The 21,082-nt window shown below is 38.5% G+C and overlaps 1 protein-coding gene across 2 annotated transcripts in view; it reads right to left on the reverse strand.

Moving 5' to 3' along the window:
- Positions 1–6,012: 6,012 nt before the first annotated feature.
- The window catches only part of CMC2 (C-X9-C motif containing 2), a 52,864-nt gene continuing 37,794 nt past the window's right edge, over positions 6,013–21,082 (reverse strand). The window contains exons 1-4 of one of the 2 annotated variants that reach the window (XM_032990685.2): positions 20,870–20,982; positions 13,953–14,089; positions 9,659–9,730; positions 6,013–7,550 (exon numbers count right to left, since the gene is read on the reverse strand). In XM_032990685.2, the coding sequence (XP_032846576.1) occupies positions 7,476–7,550; positions 9,659–9,730; positions 13,953–14,033 (228 nt within the window). In that variant the 5' untranslated portion in view covers positions 14,034–14,089; positions 20,870–20,982 and the 3' untranslated portion in view covers positions 6,013–7,475. Of the gene's footprint in view, positions 7,551–9,658; positions 9,731–13,952; positions 14,090–20,869; positions 20,983–21,082 lie in introns of those variants that run through there. The other variant, XM_042797752.1, reaches the window with a different exon arrangement.

The following is a 21,082-nucleotide window of genomic DNA, read 5'->3' on the forward strand; positions in this document are numbered from 1 at the left end:
ATTAAAAGCTGGAACTTTCAATTCGGAAAGACAGCTCAGGTGGGTTGTTTCATGAATCGCACACAAAGTCTAGGGTGCCACTGGATAAATAATTACAGTATTATAAATAATTACAGTATTATAGAATAGACAAAGCAAGTGACAAACCAACCACTATGCTACCCCAAATTAATCACTAATGAAATCAACTGCAACAATGCCAGTTGTCTTTGAGGATGACCTTATATTCCTGACTGCTTCCAGAGCCAGGCGCGTCAGCCAGTTCAAATATCCTGCTGAACTATGGAAAACAGGACTGCTGTGTATTAGGATGCATCATTGCTGTTTCTAAAATACGTATTATAGCTATAACCACAAATCCAGGGCGGTGGAAATGAGGTGTAGTCTTCTAATCCTACCAAACAACACAGGGAGGATTATTGACAACATCAGCGCCATTCCCTGCTGTGATCACACGTGAGACCCTGTGCTAGGGCTCTGCTCAAAGCTGACCACAGCAAAGTCCAGCAAAGTTTGCTTATTTCAACAGTGCTGTTCTGAGAACACTGACTTCATTAAAAAGTGGGTGATAAATGAAGTAGGATTGTGCAAGAGAATTTGGCACCAACAAGTGATCAATAGCATCCCTAGAGTACGTCAGGACATGGGATCCGCCTGTGAGAACTTTTGGCCCGAAGCACCCACTGAGGGAAGAGCGTTGGTGTCATTTTACCTGAGGCAGAGACCACGGTTGGACCGCACAGCCTCGGGGGGCGATGGCACCCATGCCAGCACCCAGCCCTTCTGAGGACTGAGGCTATTCCTCAACACAGCACCTTGGCGCAGCCCAGGCTGCAACGGCGGCAACGCCAGGAAAGAAGGCGGGAGGGAGGGGGCACCCAGCGTGCCTCTAAGATGGCGGCCTGCCCACACGGAGCCCCTCCCGCGCGCGGCGGGGAGGCGGCTGGGCGGCGCTGGCGGGGCGAGGGGCGGCCGCCGCCGCCGCCTCAGGGGGCCGGGCCGCGGCCGCGGATCCTGGCGGTGTTCCCGCCGGGCCGGCGGCGAAGGGTGATGGCGGCGGCGGTCGCGGCGAGCGAGCAGCGCCGAGCACTGGCGGCTCGCCCTGGAAGAGGCCCCGGAGGCCGCCCCGGTCGCCGTAGGAGCAGGCTGCCGCTGGGAGTTGGCGTGACAGCGAGCAGCTCTGCGAGGGCTGGGGGAAAATACCTAAAAACTCACAGTAGTGTTCCTTGCCGGCTGTAACCGAAGGATTTCCCAGTGGCAGCGGGCTGCCGGGGAGGAACGGCCATCATCACCTGGGCTCGCAATGCAGAACATCACTGGGGAAGCAACTGCCTAACTTCAAATAGAGCCCAGTGATCCCAGCGAGGGGAATAACCATTTCAGCCTAGTGCTGGAGGAGAAATTAGCTTAATGATTCACATACTTACAGTCAAAATAGTCTAGCCCTAGGTTGCTGGCAGCAACGGTCAAGAACAGTTTTTAATCAAACACACGGTATTGCCATTAGACTACTGATTTCATGATAACAGAACGTGTATTCCGTAACCTGTTCTTTCAGCACCTTAATGCTGGGAATGAGATAGTTGTATCTGGGTTCCTGTGATCTAATTTAGTTACACACATCTTTAAGGCATTTGACGTTTTTCCCAAACCAAAACAAATCACCAGATTCTGGATGGCTGATGTCTGTACTGGGGATGAGCTTTGTCAAGCCATCAGTAAGATCTTTTCCAGGTAATGAATGCCCCAAAAGATCTTTCTGCACAGTTAACTTTTTGAAATGTAGCTTGTTTTATCTAGGGGTCTGCATAAAAATAGTAAAAGTCTCACTGGTTAGAGTGATAGCTCCATATCAAAGATCCCAGCCTTTAAAATGTCACCAAATAGTTCAAAAGAATAACTTTAAAGCATGACAGTTCACAAGAACTATTTTTAAGCTAAATACATATTTTGTTCCTTTTGATACATTTTGTGGTACACAGCAATTTTAATTGGCTTGAGGAACCTGATGTGAATGTAGTATTCATTTTAAAGTTTTTATTAGGAGATCTTCGTTTACTACAAAGCCTGCTCTGTTGATTAGCAGCATGGTTACCACTGAGCCTCACTTATACTAAATATCTATTTACCTTGAGTGATGCAAACACCTCTACAAAAGAGGACAGACTATTAACTTCATCAGGTTCCTCCTGTTAGGCCAAGCAAGAGTTAGAACTAGCAAATTACAAGTGAAAGGCTCTATAAAATAAGCAGATAATCTAATGGGACCACTAAGATTTGCTATGATACTCCACTTTAGTTAATGTTAATAAAATTGAATGTGTAACTTAAGTCTACAGCCCTGGAATCCATTAGGTTGACCAGGTAGAGAACCTCCTTTGCGTAAGCATAAGTGTTAATAATTCATTTTAAATTAAACTGTCAGATTCTGATATTATAGTTTTCCTGTTGTTCATGTCATTTTAGGTGTTCCACAGAAATGTGTTTTCATTTATATCAGAAAGTTTTTATATTCCATGTCATGCATTCATTTAAGGCACAGGCAGTGACAACATTAAGAACTGCCTGACTGCTGAAGACACTTGATTCATGTGGTGGCGGTGTACTTTAACCCGGCAGGCAGCTAAACACCACACAGCTGTCCACTCACTCCCCCACAGCAGGATGCGGGAGAGAATCAGAAAAAAAGCTAACACTCATGGGTTGAGATAAAGACAGTTTAATAGGACAGAAAATGAAGGGAAAATAATAATAACAATGATAAAAGACTATACAAAACAAGTGATGCACAACGCAGCTGATCGCCACCTGCTGATCGATGCCCAGCCAGTCCCCCAGCAGCGGGCCACCAGACCCCAGCCAACTCCTCCTGGTTTCTCGCCTCTGCAAGAATGTATTTAAGGGCAACCTGGGAGGGGGAGTGGGAGTTATAAGGAAGAATGGCAAAGAGGACACCTATGCAAACACCAAGGTCAGTGGAAAGAAGAAGGGGAGGTGCACCAGAGCAGAGACCCCCTGCAGCCTGTAGTGAGACGGCGGGGTCTGCCCCTCTGCCACCCATGGAGATCAGCGGTGGAGCAGATGCCAACCTGCGGCCTGTGGAGGGCTCCACATCAGAGCAGGTGACTGCACCCAAAGGAGGCCAGGACTCTGTGGGAATAAGCAGCCCACGCTGCTGTAGTTTGGTGCCGGGAGGACTGCAATGTGCAGGGGTCACCCATGCCAGAACGTCTTGGTGAGAGCTGCAGCCTGTGGGAAGGACTCACGTCGGAGAAAGTTCATGGAAGACTGCGTCCAGTGAGAGAGGAGCCACACTGGAGCAGGGAAAGAATGAGAGGAGTTTCTTCCCCAGACCCCGAGGAGGAAAAAGCAGCAGCACCAACTGCAACCCCATATCCCCTGCCCCCTGCACTGCTGGGGGGAGGAGGTAGAGTTATCAGGAACAAAGATGAGCCCAGAAAAAAGGGAGGGGTGGGGAGGTGGTGTTCCTAAGATGTGGTACTGTTTCTCACTGTCCTACTCTGTCTGTCAAGTGCTGTTGTAATTAGTGTCTGAATTACACTTATGTTCTTTTTTCTTTCCCTAAGGAGTCTGTCTTTTTCCCCTGACAGTAATGGATGAGTGATCCTGCCCTGTCCTTATCTAGATTTCTGATCTTTTTGCTTTATTTTCTCCTTGCCAGAGCTTGGGGGAAAAGGGGGTGTGAGCGGCTGCATGATGCTCAGTTGCCCTCCAAGCTCAAGCCACCACACTTAGTGTAAGCACTGCTCAGCAACAGCTAAAACAACAGTGTGTTATTGACATTATTCTCATCCTAAATCCAGAACATAGCACTATTCCAGCTCTATGCCAGCTGAAACCAGGACAGGTGTAGAGCTTTAGCGAAGTGTATAACACATTGGAAATACTCAGTACAATGATTCACAATTACAGTAGGCATGACTAACTTTTCAGCTGCATATTTTAGTAATAGTTATTCTTATTAATCATTCCTGTGGAATATGTACCAAGACTACATTTTTTTACAGGGTTTCTTTGAGTACACCCCGATATTCAGGAAGTTATGCACGCCTATAAAATTCACCATCAGCTCATCCCTGTGTTTGTAAGCAATTACCTCAACTCTCTGAATAACCAGTGTACCAGCTGGGAATCAAATGGGAAAAAGCAAGTGGCTAGAACACTCACAGGACTACAGCCCTCACCAAAACTGTACAAATGGTCAACTCGGCTGGATCAAGGTTTTACTACAAGGTCTAGAAACTACGAATAGACTTTATCTGCAACAAATGACTCTGCTATAATTCTTTTAGTGTGTTATCAACTCGTGTGAATGTGGTGGACGCCAGGTCCCACCAAAGCTGCTCTGTCACTCCCCTCCTCAGCTGGACAGGCATCAGAAAAATCTAACAAAAGGCTTGTAGGTCAAGGACAAGGAGATCACTCAGCAATTACCAACATAGGCAAAACAGACCTGACTTGGAGAAATTAGCTTAATTTATTACCAATCAAATCAGAGTAGGAAAATGAGAAATAAAATTCTTATCTCCCTGTCAGTGTGGAACCCACAAAAACACATGCAATAGGTGCTGCTTATCGTGCTTGTGAAGCAAATCTATGCTGTGCCAGGGCACTCACTGCAGGTTAAAGGTGTCCTCAGTTAATTTATGACAAGCTACATTCACTGGAACGTATCTCACACTAATTTCACCTGACAGATAACTAATGTTTCAAACTATTCCTAGTAGAATTGAGCACTAGTATAGTGATCTTTGAGGGCAGAGCTTAACACCAGAGCAAAAACTAGCCCTGCTGTACTTATGTTATACTGCTGCTGCTACTCAGCAGAGTATCTTTCTTTTTACTATAGGGAAAAAAAATTCAGCATTTCATTTTCCAGCAAGAGAAAATACGCTACCAATAGTGTTACCAAGTGTTTCTAGTAGAGCTGGAAGAATTTTGCCAGGTAGTTATGACTCTCTTGCTCTGTACTCCTGTCCGTGTATTCTAGACTTTTGTTGCACTTCAATATGGGAAAGCCTCACTGCTATGGCCAGGTCTGTATTATAGCTGCCATTTGCCCTTTCTGTTTATATTTCCCCCTTCTTCACTTTCCCACATGAAGTACCCAAGACCTTCTCACACATGATGCAACACAAAATTCAATCAAGTTTTTACTTTTTCTTCTCTCTCAAACTTGTTCTTGCAGAAAGAACAATGGAGAAAATGCTTCTATACACAAATGACATTACAATAAAGTGTCTTCAAAGCCCTTAAGATAAGGTTTATTTCACCCAACACGTCCCCTACTCACCACTCAGCTCACTTTAGGAACCAAAAAAAATGCATTTACCATTTCAACCTTACGCTCTTCCTCTGTCAGATAAATCATAAGTATTATTACACTACTGTTTCTCAGCTTCAAGATCAAATTAGCTACATAACCCCTCAACAAAAAAGGAACAAAACCACAGGAATCAATGGGCAATCTCATATAACACTACTAGTGGGCAATTAGCAAAGAGAAACAGAAGGATGAACATGATCATACTTTCACTAGGTAAGTTTATCTGTAAAATAGATTTATTGCTAAATGTAACTCAAAGTATCAATAAAAACTGTGCATGCCATTTGGTCTTTCATTCATTAAACACACTCATCTTTGAAAACATGACTCTGACTAATGAGCTGTGTTAAGTGGCTCTTGGATTATTTTGTTGCTATTCTAGTGAAAGATCTGGACTCACAGAAGCTGATGAAAGAAAGAAAAGCTTCAGTGCTTCTGCACTCAGATATCAGCTTCTCAACCTAATCTCTAGAACAATTCTCAATTTATTTATTTACTTAATGATTACAAGCATCACAAAATCCTATTTAAGAGCTTGCCTGAAGTAGATTTTGTCATCACAAATGGAAGAAGGATCGAGGATGCAGAGTTCTCAGTCAGGGCACTTCACTATAAAGTACTCTTCAAAAGTATTCTGAAGAGTACCAATAAAAAGACCGCACCACTTCCAACCACTCAAGTATTTAATTCAAATAATGCATCACTTGTTCTAAGAAAGCAGACAGCTTGTCAAAAGATGCAGAAACAATTGCTTCACTTTTTCTTGGAACTTCCACTGAAAACATCTGTGATTAAGTTTTACCAATTTAACTGCGTCCACCCAGGTATTGAAAAATAAAGAGAATTATTTTATCTAGTGAATCTTTCAAAATAGATCACAAAATACAAGATCGAGTGTCAACCATGGTTCTTACAACAAACCATACAATTCATCGTAGAATAGGCACCCTTTTTTCAGAAGGTTTAAAGACACTTAATATATTTGGCTCCATATATTATTTTTTTTTTTAGTCTTTTCTTGCTAGGCATAACAGAAAAGTCATTTAAAAATAAGGTGAATCCAGCAGACACCCAGAGAAGCAGCTCCATCACTGCACAAGCCAACACGTTTTAATATCAAATCTTCTGAATTCAGAGACTTGTTGAGGACTTTCTGCAGTTTGATAGCAAACAAACAGCTCTTGTAGGCTACTGAGGCAACTTGGTTAACACAATACTAGTTACCTTGCCTAACTGAAAGGCAAGTTACGCTTTCTTTCACTTCAATGTGAGTTTTCCTTCAACAGCAATAGTCATAATTTGACTTCACCTTTGTAGCAGATTATGTGGAAGAACTATTTAGCTTGTATTTTTGGCAGCACTCTTCAAAAAACACTCAGCACACATTGATTGTACACTACAAAAATCAAGGCAAAGCTTTGTAAATCCCTGTAAATGTTCCATTCTGAATTTCTAAAGCCACTTGTTTTGGGTATGATGAACAAATTGTCTTACAACAGCCTACACTGTATGTATGGTTGGAAGGAAGGATTTTTAATCTTCTCAGTGGAAGATGGTACTTTCATCATTTTAGCTCAAATAAAAATACTAGAATGCCAGTTATTACTTGACAGGCAATTTTCAATTTCAAGCCACATCTGTTTAAAATTTCTTTCTACTAATTCATTTTAGCAGTGTTATCACAACACAATGAAGAGCAATGGAAAAAGTCATACAGTGTTTTACAAGGAAAAAAAAAGGCAAAAAACAAGATATGAAAGGGAAACTGCTAAACACACAGAAATAAATACAACTCAACACAAGGTAGGGAATATAGCAGCTTTGAATACATAATACTCCACACACACTGATTCCTCATTACTTAGCAATCATAACAAAACCATGCAAGAACAAAGACTTGCCAGAATAGTTTTCTTTTAGAGGTCAAAAATTAAGTGTGAGTGCTCATTTATTATATTTATTTTTTTCTACATTGTTTGCCTTGATAGGAGTAAATATGTATTAGGTGCATTTATTTCTTCACCATTTCACAAACCACAGGCTGAACACTGGTGATGTCAGAGAAGTATTTTGTCAACACGCAACTGAGTATCCCTACTGAGATGCAGCCATCCAACTACAGTACAGCTCACTTCTCTGAGTTTTTGTGAGCATTAATTAGCTTCTGTCGCATCGCCCGGTTCCTGGCCCTGTTTTCTTCATACTGGAAGACAGATAAGGAAATTAATAGGTCAGCTATTATCATTAAACAGATAAATCAAATTTAAAAGTGTAGAGAGCCTTTATTACTCAGGAACAGAAACAATATCTTTGACTGATGCATTAGTAATGCAGTTCTTGTTAATATCTATGTATTGGTTCATTTTTACTTTGAAATTAACATTTATTTGATTAAAATACATGTTTCTAAGTTTGAGGTTATTAAGCTAAAGAGTACGAGAACATTCTAATAAAGAAGATTCAGTTAATCTTATGGAGGAGCTTAATTATACAGCCATCTGATATACGACAGCTACACTTCACACATGAACTAGGAAAAAAGTTGCACTGGTGCTATTCTAGAGCACAGGTCAGGCTCTTTTCCTTTTAAAAGACACTGATTAATGTAAGTGTGTCTGCCTTCCAAAACATGAATTTGTCATCATAGACTTGGTCTATTTTTGATCCTGGTCATTAATTATGTGCATAAAGTAGTATACCAAGATGAAAAGAACAAAGGCAAAATTGGGTTGATTGAGGGTAAGGTGTTTTGGGAGTTTTTATGGTTTAAAAAGGAAACAACAGAGACAGGACTCCAGTGTAAAATGGAATCAAGAAATCCTTCACAGTTTAGATACACGCATAAGATGACCATGCTTTCAAGTATACCCCTGTGCTAGTAAAAGCCCGAAGTCTTGCAGCCAAAAAGGAAACTTTTTCATAGCTATAAGAAATGAAAAATTAAAAATCTATGCATTATTTAACATGTATTTCGTGAGAAGCAAATTATTCTTAGCCTTAAATTAGAGCATATATTTGCTCAATTTTGTAATAATTGGTATCAAGAATAAAACCCAAGTAACCCACAAATATTCAATTCTCTATATATTGTAATAAACTACTAAGGAGATTGATTTTGGAAAGGATTTGCAGTTTTTCACTCATTATACTGATTGGTTTATAACTGAAATAATGGCCTGAAACATTACTTAACATTTACAGAATGCGTAACTTTTTCCCATGCCAGTATTTAATTTTTCAATAACCCATCTATATTTTTACACAGAATGAGAACAATGGATCTTTAAAAGCTACATCTGTACCTACTCGATACTTGTGAACAGACTTTCAGGGGCTTCCTAGTAATGGCATATCAATGTAGCCATATTTTAAGAAGGCAGACAAACATAGCCATCAAGAACTCCTTTTAATGTAAAGGCTTCAATGGAACAAAGAAAAATAAGATTTCATGGAAAGAAACTTTACTTCATTAGTTTTCAGATCTGTGCTACAGTTTTTCAGGGGGAAAAAAAAAGGATATCTGACACAAGCAGATGAAATTAATTACCGTAGACTGACAGCAAAAAAAAAGAAGGCCCAAACTGTTCCAGCTATCCTGTACTTGAAGTTTCCCTTTTTAGACACGATTGTGAAATTTATGTAAAAATTAGTAAGTTTAATTTCAAGTTAAAGGTGTGTGAAAAGTTCATTTATGTGTTCTGTCATGTAGGCATGACAACCGCAAATATAAAGACCATTTGATACTCTTCTGAAAATGTACCCGTTAGCTAGTTAATCTACTTAAACTCCTGGAGTATTGCATTCCTTCATATCTGCAGATGTAGTACAGCAATGAGTAGGTCCTAAGCAGCAATATTTTCATTTAGGGCCTAACTCAGCAACTTGTCAAGTAGTTTCAATCAGTATAACTGACCTCTGTAATAAGTGTTACTCATGCAGAAGTGATCATTACTGCTTTATATTCTATTCTGTGCAAATACCACTACTTAAAAAAAAACCAAAAAAAAAAAAATCAAGAAAAAACACCAGAAGCAAGATGTTCCTATTTGCAATATTTGTTTGGTTAAAATGTGTGTCTGCCTATTTTTGTATACCCAAAAATAGACCATGCCATTTGTTAAAGCCAGATTTTACCTGACAAACATATCAAAAAAAGTTTAAATTTGGTTTCAAATGCCCACTCCAGAATGTGCTTACATTTCAAGGCCTATTAATTGATTTGTACTGTTTAGTATAAAGCAACTCTATTGCTACCCCATGGACTTTTTTTTTTTAATTAAGCATTTAACTCACAGTAAATTGGTTTCTTACCTCTTTCTTTAAGCACTTCCGCATCTCATGGTCAATATCATTGCAATGGCCAAAAAATTTCAAAATGTAGTGCTGATAAGTTTGGACAGAAAAGAAAATTTACAATTCAAAGGTTTCTTCCTCTGAAGTTCTAAATTTCATAGAAGTCACTTGCATTTTGCAACATATCCTGGTCTTCTTTTCCTTTTCTCTTTTTGTGAAAAATTATGCTTTGTAACTTTTTTACTAAGTAGCTAGAAGTTAGAGCTACTCCTGAGCTTAATTTGAATCACCCCTCCCCTTGCTGAAAGTTGAAGGTACTCACCATGTTGTATAACCAGACTAAAATAGGATACCTAAGCTAAAGCTATGAAGTCTAAATATAGAATATACATTTTATTGAGCTATGAATCAATCTTACAACTTTCACTCACACTAGCTTCAATAACGTACAAAAAATAAATATTCTGAACTTCCTTTTGTGATACAGAGAGAGACAGGGAGATCTACAGGTACCCTGGAGGCAATGTCCTCTGTGCTTTAGTTTTCATTATTTCTTCATGGCCTAGAGAGGCAAAGGACTTGATGCCCCATCATCCCAACCACATGAATAATGTGTTGTTGGTCCAGAAAATGAAGGCACTAGACTTAAATGACTGAAATGTTAGAATCAGTGTAAAAAACTGGGTATGAAGTTTCTCCAGATCTTGAGGTTAATAAGTAAGATGCATTTACCATCTTTATGACACAGCTCAACTGTGAGCCTTATGCATACGTGTTATTTAGTTTCTGAAAAACTGAAGGCATTGTCTTCATGAAGGCATTCCCCAGCTAACCTGATGATATTCACCATCCTCTTAGCCAGGATTTCCTGAAGCAATTTCATATTATCAGCCATCAAATCACTATCAGAATGCATTCTTCTAAAAGGACTACTTTTTCTGTGATGCTTGCTACCATGCCATAGAAACTTGTAGCAGAATCTGGTAGCAGAGCATCCAAGCAATTCAAAAGACTTGATGTGGAGGTTTTAGTAGACATTTACAGCTATACAATCAATAGAGACAATAAGACCAATCTTTTATAGAACCAATTAATTTTATAAAAAAAGACCACAAAGAACAAAACAGATGAGAATGAAGTCACTTATGTATTTGAGAGAGAAACCTATGTGCATTTCTGTAGCTGATGAGCAGCTGGAGAGATTTATACAAGTAATACAGGAACACTGTTAAGAATACAAACAGTAAACAAGATTTCAGCCAACAGAACATGCTTGAAAGTAGAAGTGGGTTAATAAAGATTATGACAAACATTTAACTGTAGCAGTGCTATAATTAGCTTGTTTATACCTCTCTGCTTTATAAAGGGCATCAGATGACACAGCGAAGCAGTTGCATGTGATAATTGGTCACTTTAGTGCAAGCTGATCTTGCTTTTACAAAATTTTTGTTCTAGCTAATAAAGATTTTGTTTTGTATTCTATTCCCACACCTGCATGTTAAATTTCAAGGTGAGCACTCACATTTCAAGGTAACTCCACTCTTACTAGTGCATACATGAGTTGAATCTATGTTTATTTAGCCAGATTCCTAAATTGTCAACTTTTTGGCTCAGATTGTGAGGAAAAATAATCAGTTTCTCAAAAATAGTTATTAGGTGTATTACAGTGATACAATTGTAAGACAATATGCATTTCTTTCAGCTGCTACCTATACAAATAAGTCTCTTTAAAGCACACACTTGGCACCAGAGTGAAGTTGCTTTAAAAAAAAAAAAAAATCAAAATGATGACATCAAATAGGAATCCTATTAACCTCTCCTTAGTAGATGCAAAACTCAATATAATGGGCAGGTACTAGATTAGGAATAAAGTAAATCAAACTGACTTTTGTGAAAATGCACACACAGGACACCCAATTAAAAAATAATGCTTTTCATCCCTCAGGAGTATTAATTTGAATTGTAGATGAAAGTTCTTATGACATTTTGGCATTACAACAAAACAGCAGGTAGTCACTGATAACTGATTAAGATTACTGACTTTTCAGATTTCAGTGACTTCAATCTTAAAAGAATATTTCAGTATATTCCCCTTGAATTTTAAATGAAAAAGTACTGCTTCCTTTCAACTGAATGTGAAATAAGCCATCTTTACCCTTTCTGTTCTGAGACTGCTAGCACAAATACTCTGACAGAAGTAATTCTTCTTTACGTAAAGATCAGCTTCAAACAAAAACAAGAGTATAATCCTTTGTATGACTGTATTATTGTTGTTCCTAGTCTCTTCATAACTCAAATTGAGCCCTTTGAATCACTTGCTGCCAAGGAATTCAAGTACATCTTTTAGTTCCAGTTCCTGCTTAGACTCAAGGCAGTCTAATAAGCTACATTGTACAAAAAGCCTATGATACCTGTATATTAACATTAATTTTTATGAAAAAACAAAACAAAGTAAAACCAAAAAAAACAGTGAACTGTAACTTTCAAGTAGTAAATGAGTATTTCTGTATTGTCTAGTCAAAACATAGAAAGCCCAACTATGTATGCACCAAAAAGCAGAAAAAAATCCGAGTGTATTTTCTTTCCTGATTTGTTTTCCCAATTATGAAAACTTAATGACAACATTTTAATTTTATATTGCCTATAGAAGTTTTATTCTCCTCTTAACTGACAGTCATTTTATTTGGCAATTCTTTTGATATTGAAGAAGTTAATATACAAGGAGACTCTTCTTACTTAATTCTAGTTTTTAACTACGTTACATTAAAGTTGTTTCCAAGAAGAAAAAAAAAAAGTTAACTAAAAAGAAAGAAAGTCTCTACAATCTCTTAAATTACCTAAAGCATTTTTAGGCAAATTCAAATTTTAGAACTCAGAAGAAAGGCATAATTCTTAATATAACTTATGGTTTTAAAGCTTGGGGATGTTCTGTACAAGAACTTTGTATCCTAGGTTGAAAAAATGTAGACAGTGCATAGGAGCAGACAGGTGATGGTTTGGGAAGTACCACTTATAAGATGGCATCAACAGATTCCAACACACATTTCAAGATAGTGTGCTGCAAGTGCCAACAAAAAACCATTCGATGTTGCTGAACACACCCAGTACAGTATATTCACTGCAAGTGAATTTTAGTATTAAAACTCTGCTCCCTTCATCGTTGTAATTTAGAAATCATAAGAAAGTGTGGTACTGCAAATGTTTTTGTATGTTAGTTTAGCTACTTTAAAATCTGCAAAAGTGTTATCGCTCTTTCATGCAAAGCATCTTCTCTTACATTTAGTGTACTATCAAGTCTTGTTCTTCTTTCTGTAATGACTTTTGCAAAGAAAAATTTAGAATTCTGCTCAAAACAGTAAAGCTAACATATGCATTGTCATAGAATTTATGGATGACTGCATTATAAAAAAAGTATAAACATCATATCTGAACATAGAGGTGAAAATATTGCAGATTGCATGTAATGGTGTCAACCATTGTTTTTACACTCATATTCAACATTTACATATATTTTTGTCTCAGTGGAAACTATGAAATTGAACTTTTTATGTACTAATACACAAATATATCTGTACACACCATCTACTTAGAGTAGAACTAAGAGAGAACTGGGAAAATAATTAACAATATTGCAAAATGCTGCAGATAGCTTTCATTGCAGGGGCTGACTCCTTTATGTCTACAGGTTTACTACAGAGCAATTAGAAGAAAGACTTAAATGAGTGAGATAAAGATTCTATCTTCTGGAAGCAATGAAGAGCCTTGCGAAACCTGAAGACAATTTGGTATTTTACATCCTTGGGTAGGTGCCTATTAAGAAGATGGAAGTCAAACAGTAATTCGCATTTAGCTCTGCAAGCACTGAATCTAAGGCACGCTGTATGTCCAGATCCCCATCAACACATCTCCTTATAAATAGCCTGAAGCATCTGCCCAGTGGACAGCTGGAATATGGAAATGCTGTGAGCATACAAAAAGAGAGCATTTGAAGTTGCTTTTATTATTGTTTTTTTTGAGAGGCACATAGTTCTAAAAGGTACAGAAGTTACTTCAGTTTTTAAAATAGGTCCATACTTGTCAAGCCATAGCATAGGAAATTTTAAGGCATGTATTCTTTCCTAAAGGACTCACTGGCAAAATATTTTACACACAATCATCAGATACTTCTTCAGTGAAAACATACTAGCTACATTTTGTGGCTGTTCTGCCTAGAGGAGGTTTTGCTCTCTATGATCATATAATATTCTCACTAATTTATCTGACATTCATTTCCCCAACCCACCCACTCTTTTCTCTGCTCAAAACTCCTTACCTCCTTGTGACACTTCTTGAGCAGACTGATAACTAGGTTACATTCTTCAGTGTGCAGATGAGGAGACAGGTCTGGATGCATCTTTAGTTAGGGATAATTTTAGTAGTACGAGAACAAGAATCTGACAAAACTTCCACCTGCCAACATTAAAATATGAAAATGTAACAGGAATGTTTGAGTTAACCGCTTAAGAAATTATCACACAGTATTAACAAAAAAACCCACTTTAAATCAAAATGCAGCTTAATATGTATAATTTGCATTACACAGTTAAAGTAATTAAAACCAGCACATGCATGTTCTACTACACAGCCCAAATGTTAAAACTAGAAATTTATATTTTCTGTTATCATGGACATAAGCATGCATTTGGGATTTTAGTTTTCAGGGACGCCCTAGTAGCATTAATCTTTCTTGAACTGCAGATTATCTTTTCACTTTCCTACTTCAGTTTTCTTTCTAGCTTCAAAAAAGCTAAGTATATGTATTTTTCTTTCTGCCTTCTACAAAGATGGATCAGAATAGGAAGCACATTAATATTTCATTACAGCACTCTGAGAACAGGAATCTTTTTTAGTTATTTACATGCTTTTTAAAAAATCCAGATCCAAAGCATCGATGATGCTTTAAAAAACAGTAGCTAATCACTTAATCAAAACAGCAATGATTTTTCTTAATTATGCCCAATTGGAATGTCCCTTCTTGAAACTTCATATTGTTGTCTCTTGCCCTTTCACTGTGCTCCTGTGAAAAGCATCTGGATCTGTCTTCTACGTGAATCCCCCCACTCCTTTCCATAGTGGAATACAGCATTTAGGTTTCCCTTGAGTCTTCTCTTTTGAATGTCAAAGCAGCCCATCTCCCCTAACCCTGCGGCATATGCCACCTGTGCCACCCTCCTGACCCTCTCAGTTTCCCCTTTGCTGGACTGAGTTTTTTTATCATCTGTTAAACTGTGGGACCCAAAGATGAACACTGGATTTCAGATGTGGCCTCAAGACTGCCAAGAAGAGGGAATAATAATAACTTCCCTTGCCCTGCTAAGCTACACTTGTAACAGCCCAGTATGCTGACAGCCTTCGTTGTTGCAAGGGTGCACTGCTAAATCATGTTTCAACTTCATGTCTACCAGGAACACCAGGTCCTTTTCTGCAAAGTTCTGTGGGGCAGAAGCAAACTCCATTCTAGAAATAAATTTTTATATTACCTCCCATTAAAAATAAAAAAAAAAAAATTCCCAGAAGTAATTTTCAAGATCTTCTGTTGAAAAGGAGGAAAAGCATCATATGATAGTGGTTGAAAGATGACATCTTTGCTGTGGAAGATCACTTCACCAGAAAGGGAAGAAGAAAAGTCCAGTTTATACCAGGACAAATGGGCTCATCTTGACAAAATTCTACTTGTATGACCTATACTGCCACCAAATTAGAGAGATGCCGTTTTGTTTACTTAGTATTTTGTCACACCCCCTCCTCCCAAACAGATCATCACCTTTCTAGCTGCAATACATAAGGCAAATACCACCATAACTTGTACTAAGCAGCCATCACTGCTTTAACACTTCAGCTAAATAGACAAGCTAAATACTAGTAGCCAGTGGTCAGATTTTACAATTGCAAAATCCCGATATTCACCTGCAGTGCTGGCAGCTATAATCTACACTCAAGTAATCTACACTCAAGTAACACATTCAGCCTGAAGAGGTATGTACACTAATTTACCATCATGTGTTCATCTTAACAAGAATTACATTCCCACAAGGAAAGTAAATTTTAATAATCCAAACAGATTTAAAAGCCTGTTGAGACCCATGAGAATATGTTCCACATAGTGTTCCAAACACATGTAGTAATTCCTTTCAAAAATCTTCCCCTACGCTATCTGGAAGTCTATTTACTACATATACTCTTAGTACAGAAGTTGAAAACTGTACAAGTTGCTTAAGCATTCTATTCAACAAATTAACAAATGAACCTTTAGAAATATGACAGCAGGAGCATGACTGTAACAGCAAAGTGATTAAGAACCCTGCTGTGTTATTGCCACTGGCTTTTGATTGCATGCCACACAAAGTCAATATGTTTTAAATTTATCAGTAGATTTTTTTGATAGCGCTAGAGATAGCATTCCCTTGAGAGTGTGACCTGCTCAATGACTGCACATTACTTTAACATGTGCGAACCCAGATGATTATTAAATCTCTTCATCATTCAGCCTCCGACTGCTCTTCCCAAAACTGTCATCTGAGCTGGCTGTCTCAGAAGGAGAAAGCAAGAGCAGTGCCCTAGTGAAATAGGTAGCATGCACATCAGCAGAGGCCAGGAAGTCAAAGTGAGCATTTCCAGGAAAGATTAATTATTTCTAAACTAAGATTAGTAATCACTGCCATTGTTTACAAAATTATTCTCGGATAAAGTGGATGAAAGCTAGCAATGCCACAAATTGACGGGTGACTGCATTTCATCAATAAAAGCCTTCTAACAACTCAAATGGATTTTCCAATAGCACCTCTTGCAGGACATATTTTACAAATCAGAGGTCCTAACTGTCACACCAGTTCATAGATCAGTAGTCCTGAAATTAATTTTAAAATAATATTCAATATTAAAATCTTTCAAGTTCAATTACCAGATATGGTGCTCAGTTCATGTAGGCTACAATGGATTAAAGTAACAAAACACCTTACAGCAGTCATGGAAGGCTTAACTGGAGGCTTTAAGTACTTCTGAAGTTCATGAATGAACAGTGTTATCAGTGCTCAACGTTATATTTATGTTTAGGAGTGTCAAATTAGTGATCTATAAATGAGATCAGAGAAGGCTAAAATATTTTTGCTGGAAGGGAATGACTCTGACAGACGAAAGAGTTTCAAGAGTAACAAAAACGAATAAAAAAATGATGGAATGAGCTATTCTTAGTTTCTTTTCAATAATGTTCTAATCTAAAATAAGGATAGCAAGTTGCGGTCTTACTGGAATTTAAGTCCTCATGGACAGAATTTTACATAGGTGGTGGCTCATAAGTAATCTAAGTATGAAAAAATGTTGGAGGGGTGGGGGAGTGGAATCACCAAAAAAAAATTGGGAATAAGCAATATATTGCTCTGAGAAAACTGCTAACAGAAATGCTGGATAAAGAATGTCAAAGTAAACATGCAATTCCTGTAGAAGAAATACTAGCAGTAAAGTAGAAGAACAATATTAAGAAAATACAGGAATTGCTTTAGGAGGAAAATGGACTGCAAAATGCTAAGCAAACATTAATAACTGAACCGAATATTCGGAGAGAAGTATTTAGATGAACTCTTTACATAAAGGCACTGACATATTTCACTGGGTTCACCAAAAATGATCTGCCCTTCGATGTGTTTGACATCAGATTTTGAATTCTGTGGAGTTTTTCCTTCCTTGTTAAAATGCACTATATATCTAAATGATTTGATTGAAACGCCTTAAGAACGAACTGCAAATTTCTATAAACTACTAGCCTCCAAAGGCAGAAGACACAGACAAAGATGACCTTTCAACTTCCTTAACCAGTTTCTAAATCTACCCTATCCTTCAGAGAAGAAAAGCATTAAGAAATTGTCTTGTTACAGTTTAATGTTTTATGTAGTTTATCTTAAAGTGGGGAAAATAGAGGATGTTCTAGCTTTACGGTTTCCAACAGAAACCAAATTAAAAAAAAAAAAAAAATCAAAAGCCTAAACTTAGAAATTCTCTGACAATGGTACTGAATTTCCAATGGTAATATTTTTGTTTAGAAAAATAATACTTACACGGTAATTCTTTACATAAGCAATACTGGACATAGCATATCAAACTGCTAAAGACTTCCTAACAGGAATCAACATATAAATTATAAAAAAGTGATACTCATCCCTAATCTAAAAGCCGATTTATACACATGTTCAATACATTAAATATTTAATATTAATGTGCAAAAGGAACCTACACGTATTATGGAATGCACAATAAAACTGCAGATACCTAGCAAGTAGGCAGAAATCAAAAGGCTGTCCCAGAAGAGCAGGCAAGAACACTCTATGTGTTTCATTCCCACTCCTGTTAAGACACCAAAATCTAGGATAAAGTGCTTGTTTCTCTCCACATGGTAGTTTCTCCTCCTGACCTCCTTATGGCAAAGAGCAATAAAAGGTTCTACCCATGTGGAGACAGAGTTTGGTACATTCCCACTTCTTTCCCAAATGAAGCATGAGATCAGCATGTCAGAAATCCAGGGAAGTTCCTTCCTTCTTTTCTCAGAATGTCCCAAATGTATGAACTAACCAGTTCCCAAATGCAGAAGAAAAATTAAAGTAAGTTGCTTTAGTCTCACTGATTAGTTTAATGCTTAATATTTACATGTTTGGAAGACAACAATGAAAGGTTTAAGTCTAGATATTTGCTTTCCTAAGATGCTTTTTCCATATTTCATTAAAATATGAGAGAACACTATTTTATCAACAAAGTTTTGCTAATTTTTCCATTTTAAAAGTTGTACACAGAAGTAATTATTTTTTTAAAGTTTCTAAAGTCAACATTAATAAAACACAAACATACATTAATTCAAATATTTCTCAGAAAAATGACTTCCTAATACAAAATGCAAATCCTTGTTTACCAATCCTGAAGATGAGAAATTGCATCTGAGCATCTGCATTGCTCCTTAACCAGAAACACAGAGCTTTCTGCAGTACTACAGAACACACACGTTTGCTGCAAACACTCAGATAACATCCAGAAGGCGGCAGCATGACCCCGCAAAAGAGAATCTCTGCTAACAGCAGAGGGAAGGGCAAGCAGATCTGCAAATTCCTATAAAGCTACTGTATCACTCACCATGTGTAACATTTACTTTTGCACTTCACTGTCTAATCTGAGTAAGACCAGACATTTTGGTTTTAAGTTCTCAGTTACATAGTACTGTTCTGTTTGGCTTTGGAGAAAAATACTTACAAACGAAGCAGCTCTTTGTTTACTCAAATCATGAGTGTTTTCTGTAAGATTATACCAAGTTTTAGCATAAAAAAGGATTCAGCTCCACACCTAACTGGTTGGTGTTACGTGAAGATGTCATTCCTGTCACTTCAGCAGAACTTCTACATTTCTAGTATTATCTTTCATACACAATTTATAAATATTTTTGATCATAACAGTTTAAAATACTCAGATCATTCATTCAGTAAGATGAGAAATCACAGCTGATGAGCACCATACAAAACCCTAGGGAATTTTGAAGTAAGGACTGTTTCCAGCTTTCAGTAGCATGGTTAACATCCTCCAGATCAGGATATTAAAGTACCATTCTATGCCACTATACTTAAGGTTGTGATTAGGCTCACTGAGAATGACCCCTAACTTTCCAGTGTTTCCACAAAATTTAGCCAGACACCTTCACTTTAATAAACCAAGTTTAGCTAAGTCTTATAAAAATTAGTCACATCTTGAATTCCAGTCTTCAAAACTATGCACTAGCTTTCCAATATTACATATTAGAATGGGGGGGAATAACTTAGACACATGTCTATGAAGACTTGTAAATAGTAAGGAAACACAACAGGCAGAGCAGGGGTGGAGATTCTGTCTACTTTTAAAATGTTTTTGTATTAGGTAGATTGCGTTTACTTTCCCTGAACCTAAATAATAATTTTAAAAACCTTTGAGAAATAAGATTAACACTGATTTTAACTGTCTTTTTACATGAATGCTTTCTGCCAACAATTCAACATCCCTCACATCAGCAGAACGAGTGCTCACCCGCTACTTTTAGGAGTAGGTATCTGATGAAACTACAGCATACCCAATTTTATACTTAGTAAAGCAAGTTAAGAAGGTGTTAATCCTAGTAAATAAAGCAAGTTAAGCATCAACTTGAATATCAAGTAATTTCTACAGGTTTATTTCTAGCTAAAATAAATTATCAAGAAAATAATAATAGGGCATTTTCACCTCCTGGCAATTATTTAAGGTCATATTCATACAACAAACAGCGGCACTGTTATGGGACAATTAGTGGAATATTTTTATTATAATATGCAGCAAGTCACACTGCACACTATAGCATTATATCAGAAAAGATTACTGAAGCAATCTCCTTCTATTCCTGGTATGTCTATGAAGATGAGAATATACAGTCAAGAATTACAACACCCAGCAAGTATAAAAGCAAAGCACGCTGAAGATGAGCTGCTGTCGCCCAGTTCCTGTTTTGCAAGCTGCTCTTGTACTTCAGCTGCATCCACCAGACCAGGCTTCATTACTATTGTATTCCTTTCCTGATCTAGCAGATAAGAGCACTATAAACTTCTAACTACCAGCAGGATTTTCTCACTTACTATTGAACTGCTTTTCCCCTTCTGAAAGGGATCAAGAGGACCATGCTCCTGATGGAAAAGACAGGATGCAGCAAGACCCCCTCAAGAAAGGCACATAGCACTCGGCAGAAAGCAAGTGCTGTCAGCATAACATTGCTTCGCTGTAAGGTGAAAGGGGCTGCTACGCTATTATCAAGTTATGGCAGGAAAAGAGGCCTCCTGAACTTAGTTTTCTGTCCGTAGCTTATCGGTGCTCCCAGGAATTCATAAAATAGTGATGGGATACACAGAAACACAAGGAAACGCAAGCTTACGACAGTCGGTATTAAGAGCCCCGAGTTCCCCCTCTGAACAGTCCTTTTGAAAGTCCTACTTAAGCCCTGAAGGAGGGTGCGAAGTGAGCAGAGGGTCGCGGAAGCCCCGAGCTCGGGCAGGGCAGGGCAGGGCTCCACCAGAGCCAGGCGGTGGGGAGGGAAGAAGGCGCCAGGATCAGGGCGCGCTTCTCGGCGCGCCTCTCTTTTTCCTTGAGGCCTAAAACGGCACAACGCCACCCATCTCGGGTCCGGCCAAAGCCTCCCCTCTTCGCCATCCTCCCACTTACTCCAATCCCCAGCGGACGAGCCGAGGCAGGCAGCGGGCAGAGGCGCGGGTGACCCGGTCAGGCCCCACCGGAAGCCGCCTCAGTGCCGGAGAAACACCCCTCAGGGCAGCGGCCGCGGCGCGCGGCGGGAGCGAGGGGCGGGGCGCCTTTTGATTGGACGGCTCGGGCACCGTGCGGGGTCTGATTGGGCGCTTTGAAAGGTGGGCGGTTCCT

Source organism: Tyto alba, unplaced genomic scaffold (genome assembly GCF_018691265.1).
Source record: "Tyto alba isolate M040663 unplaced genomic scaffold, T.alba_DEE_v4.0 Super-Scaffold_26, whole genome shotgun sequence".
NCBI lineage: Eukaryota > Metazoa > Chordata > Aves > Strigiformes > Tytonidae > Tyto > Tyto alba.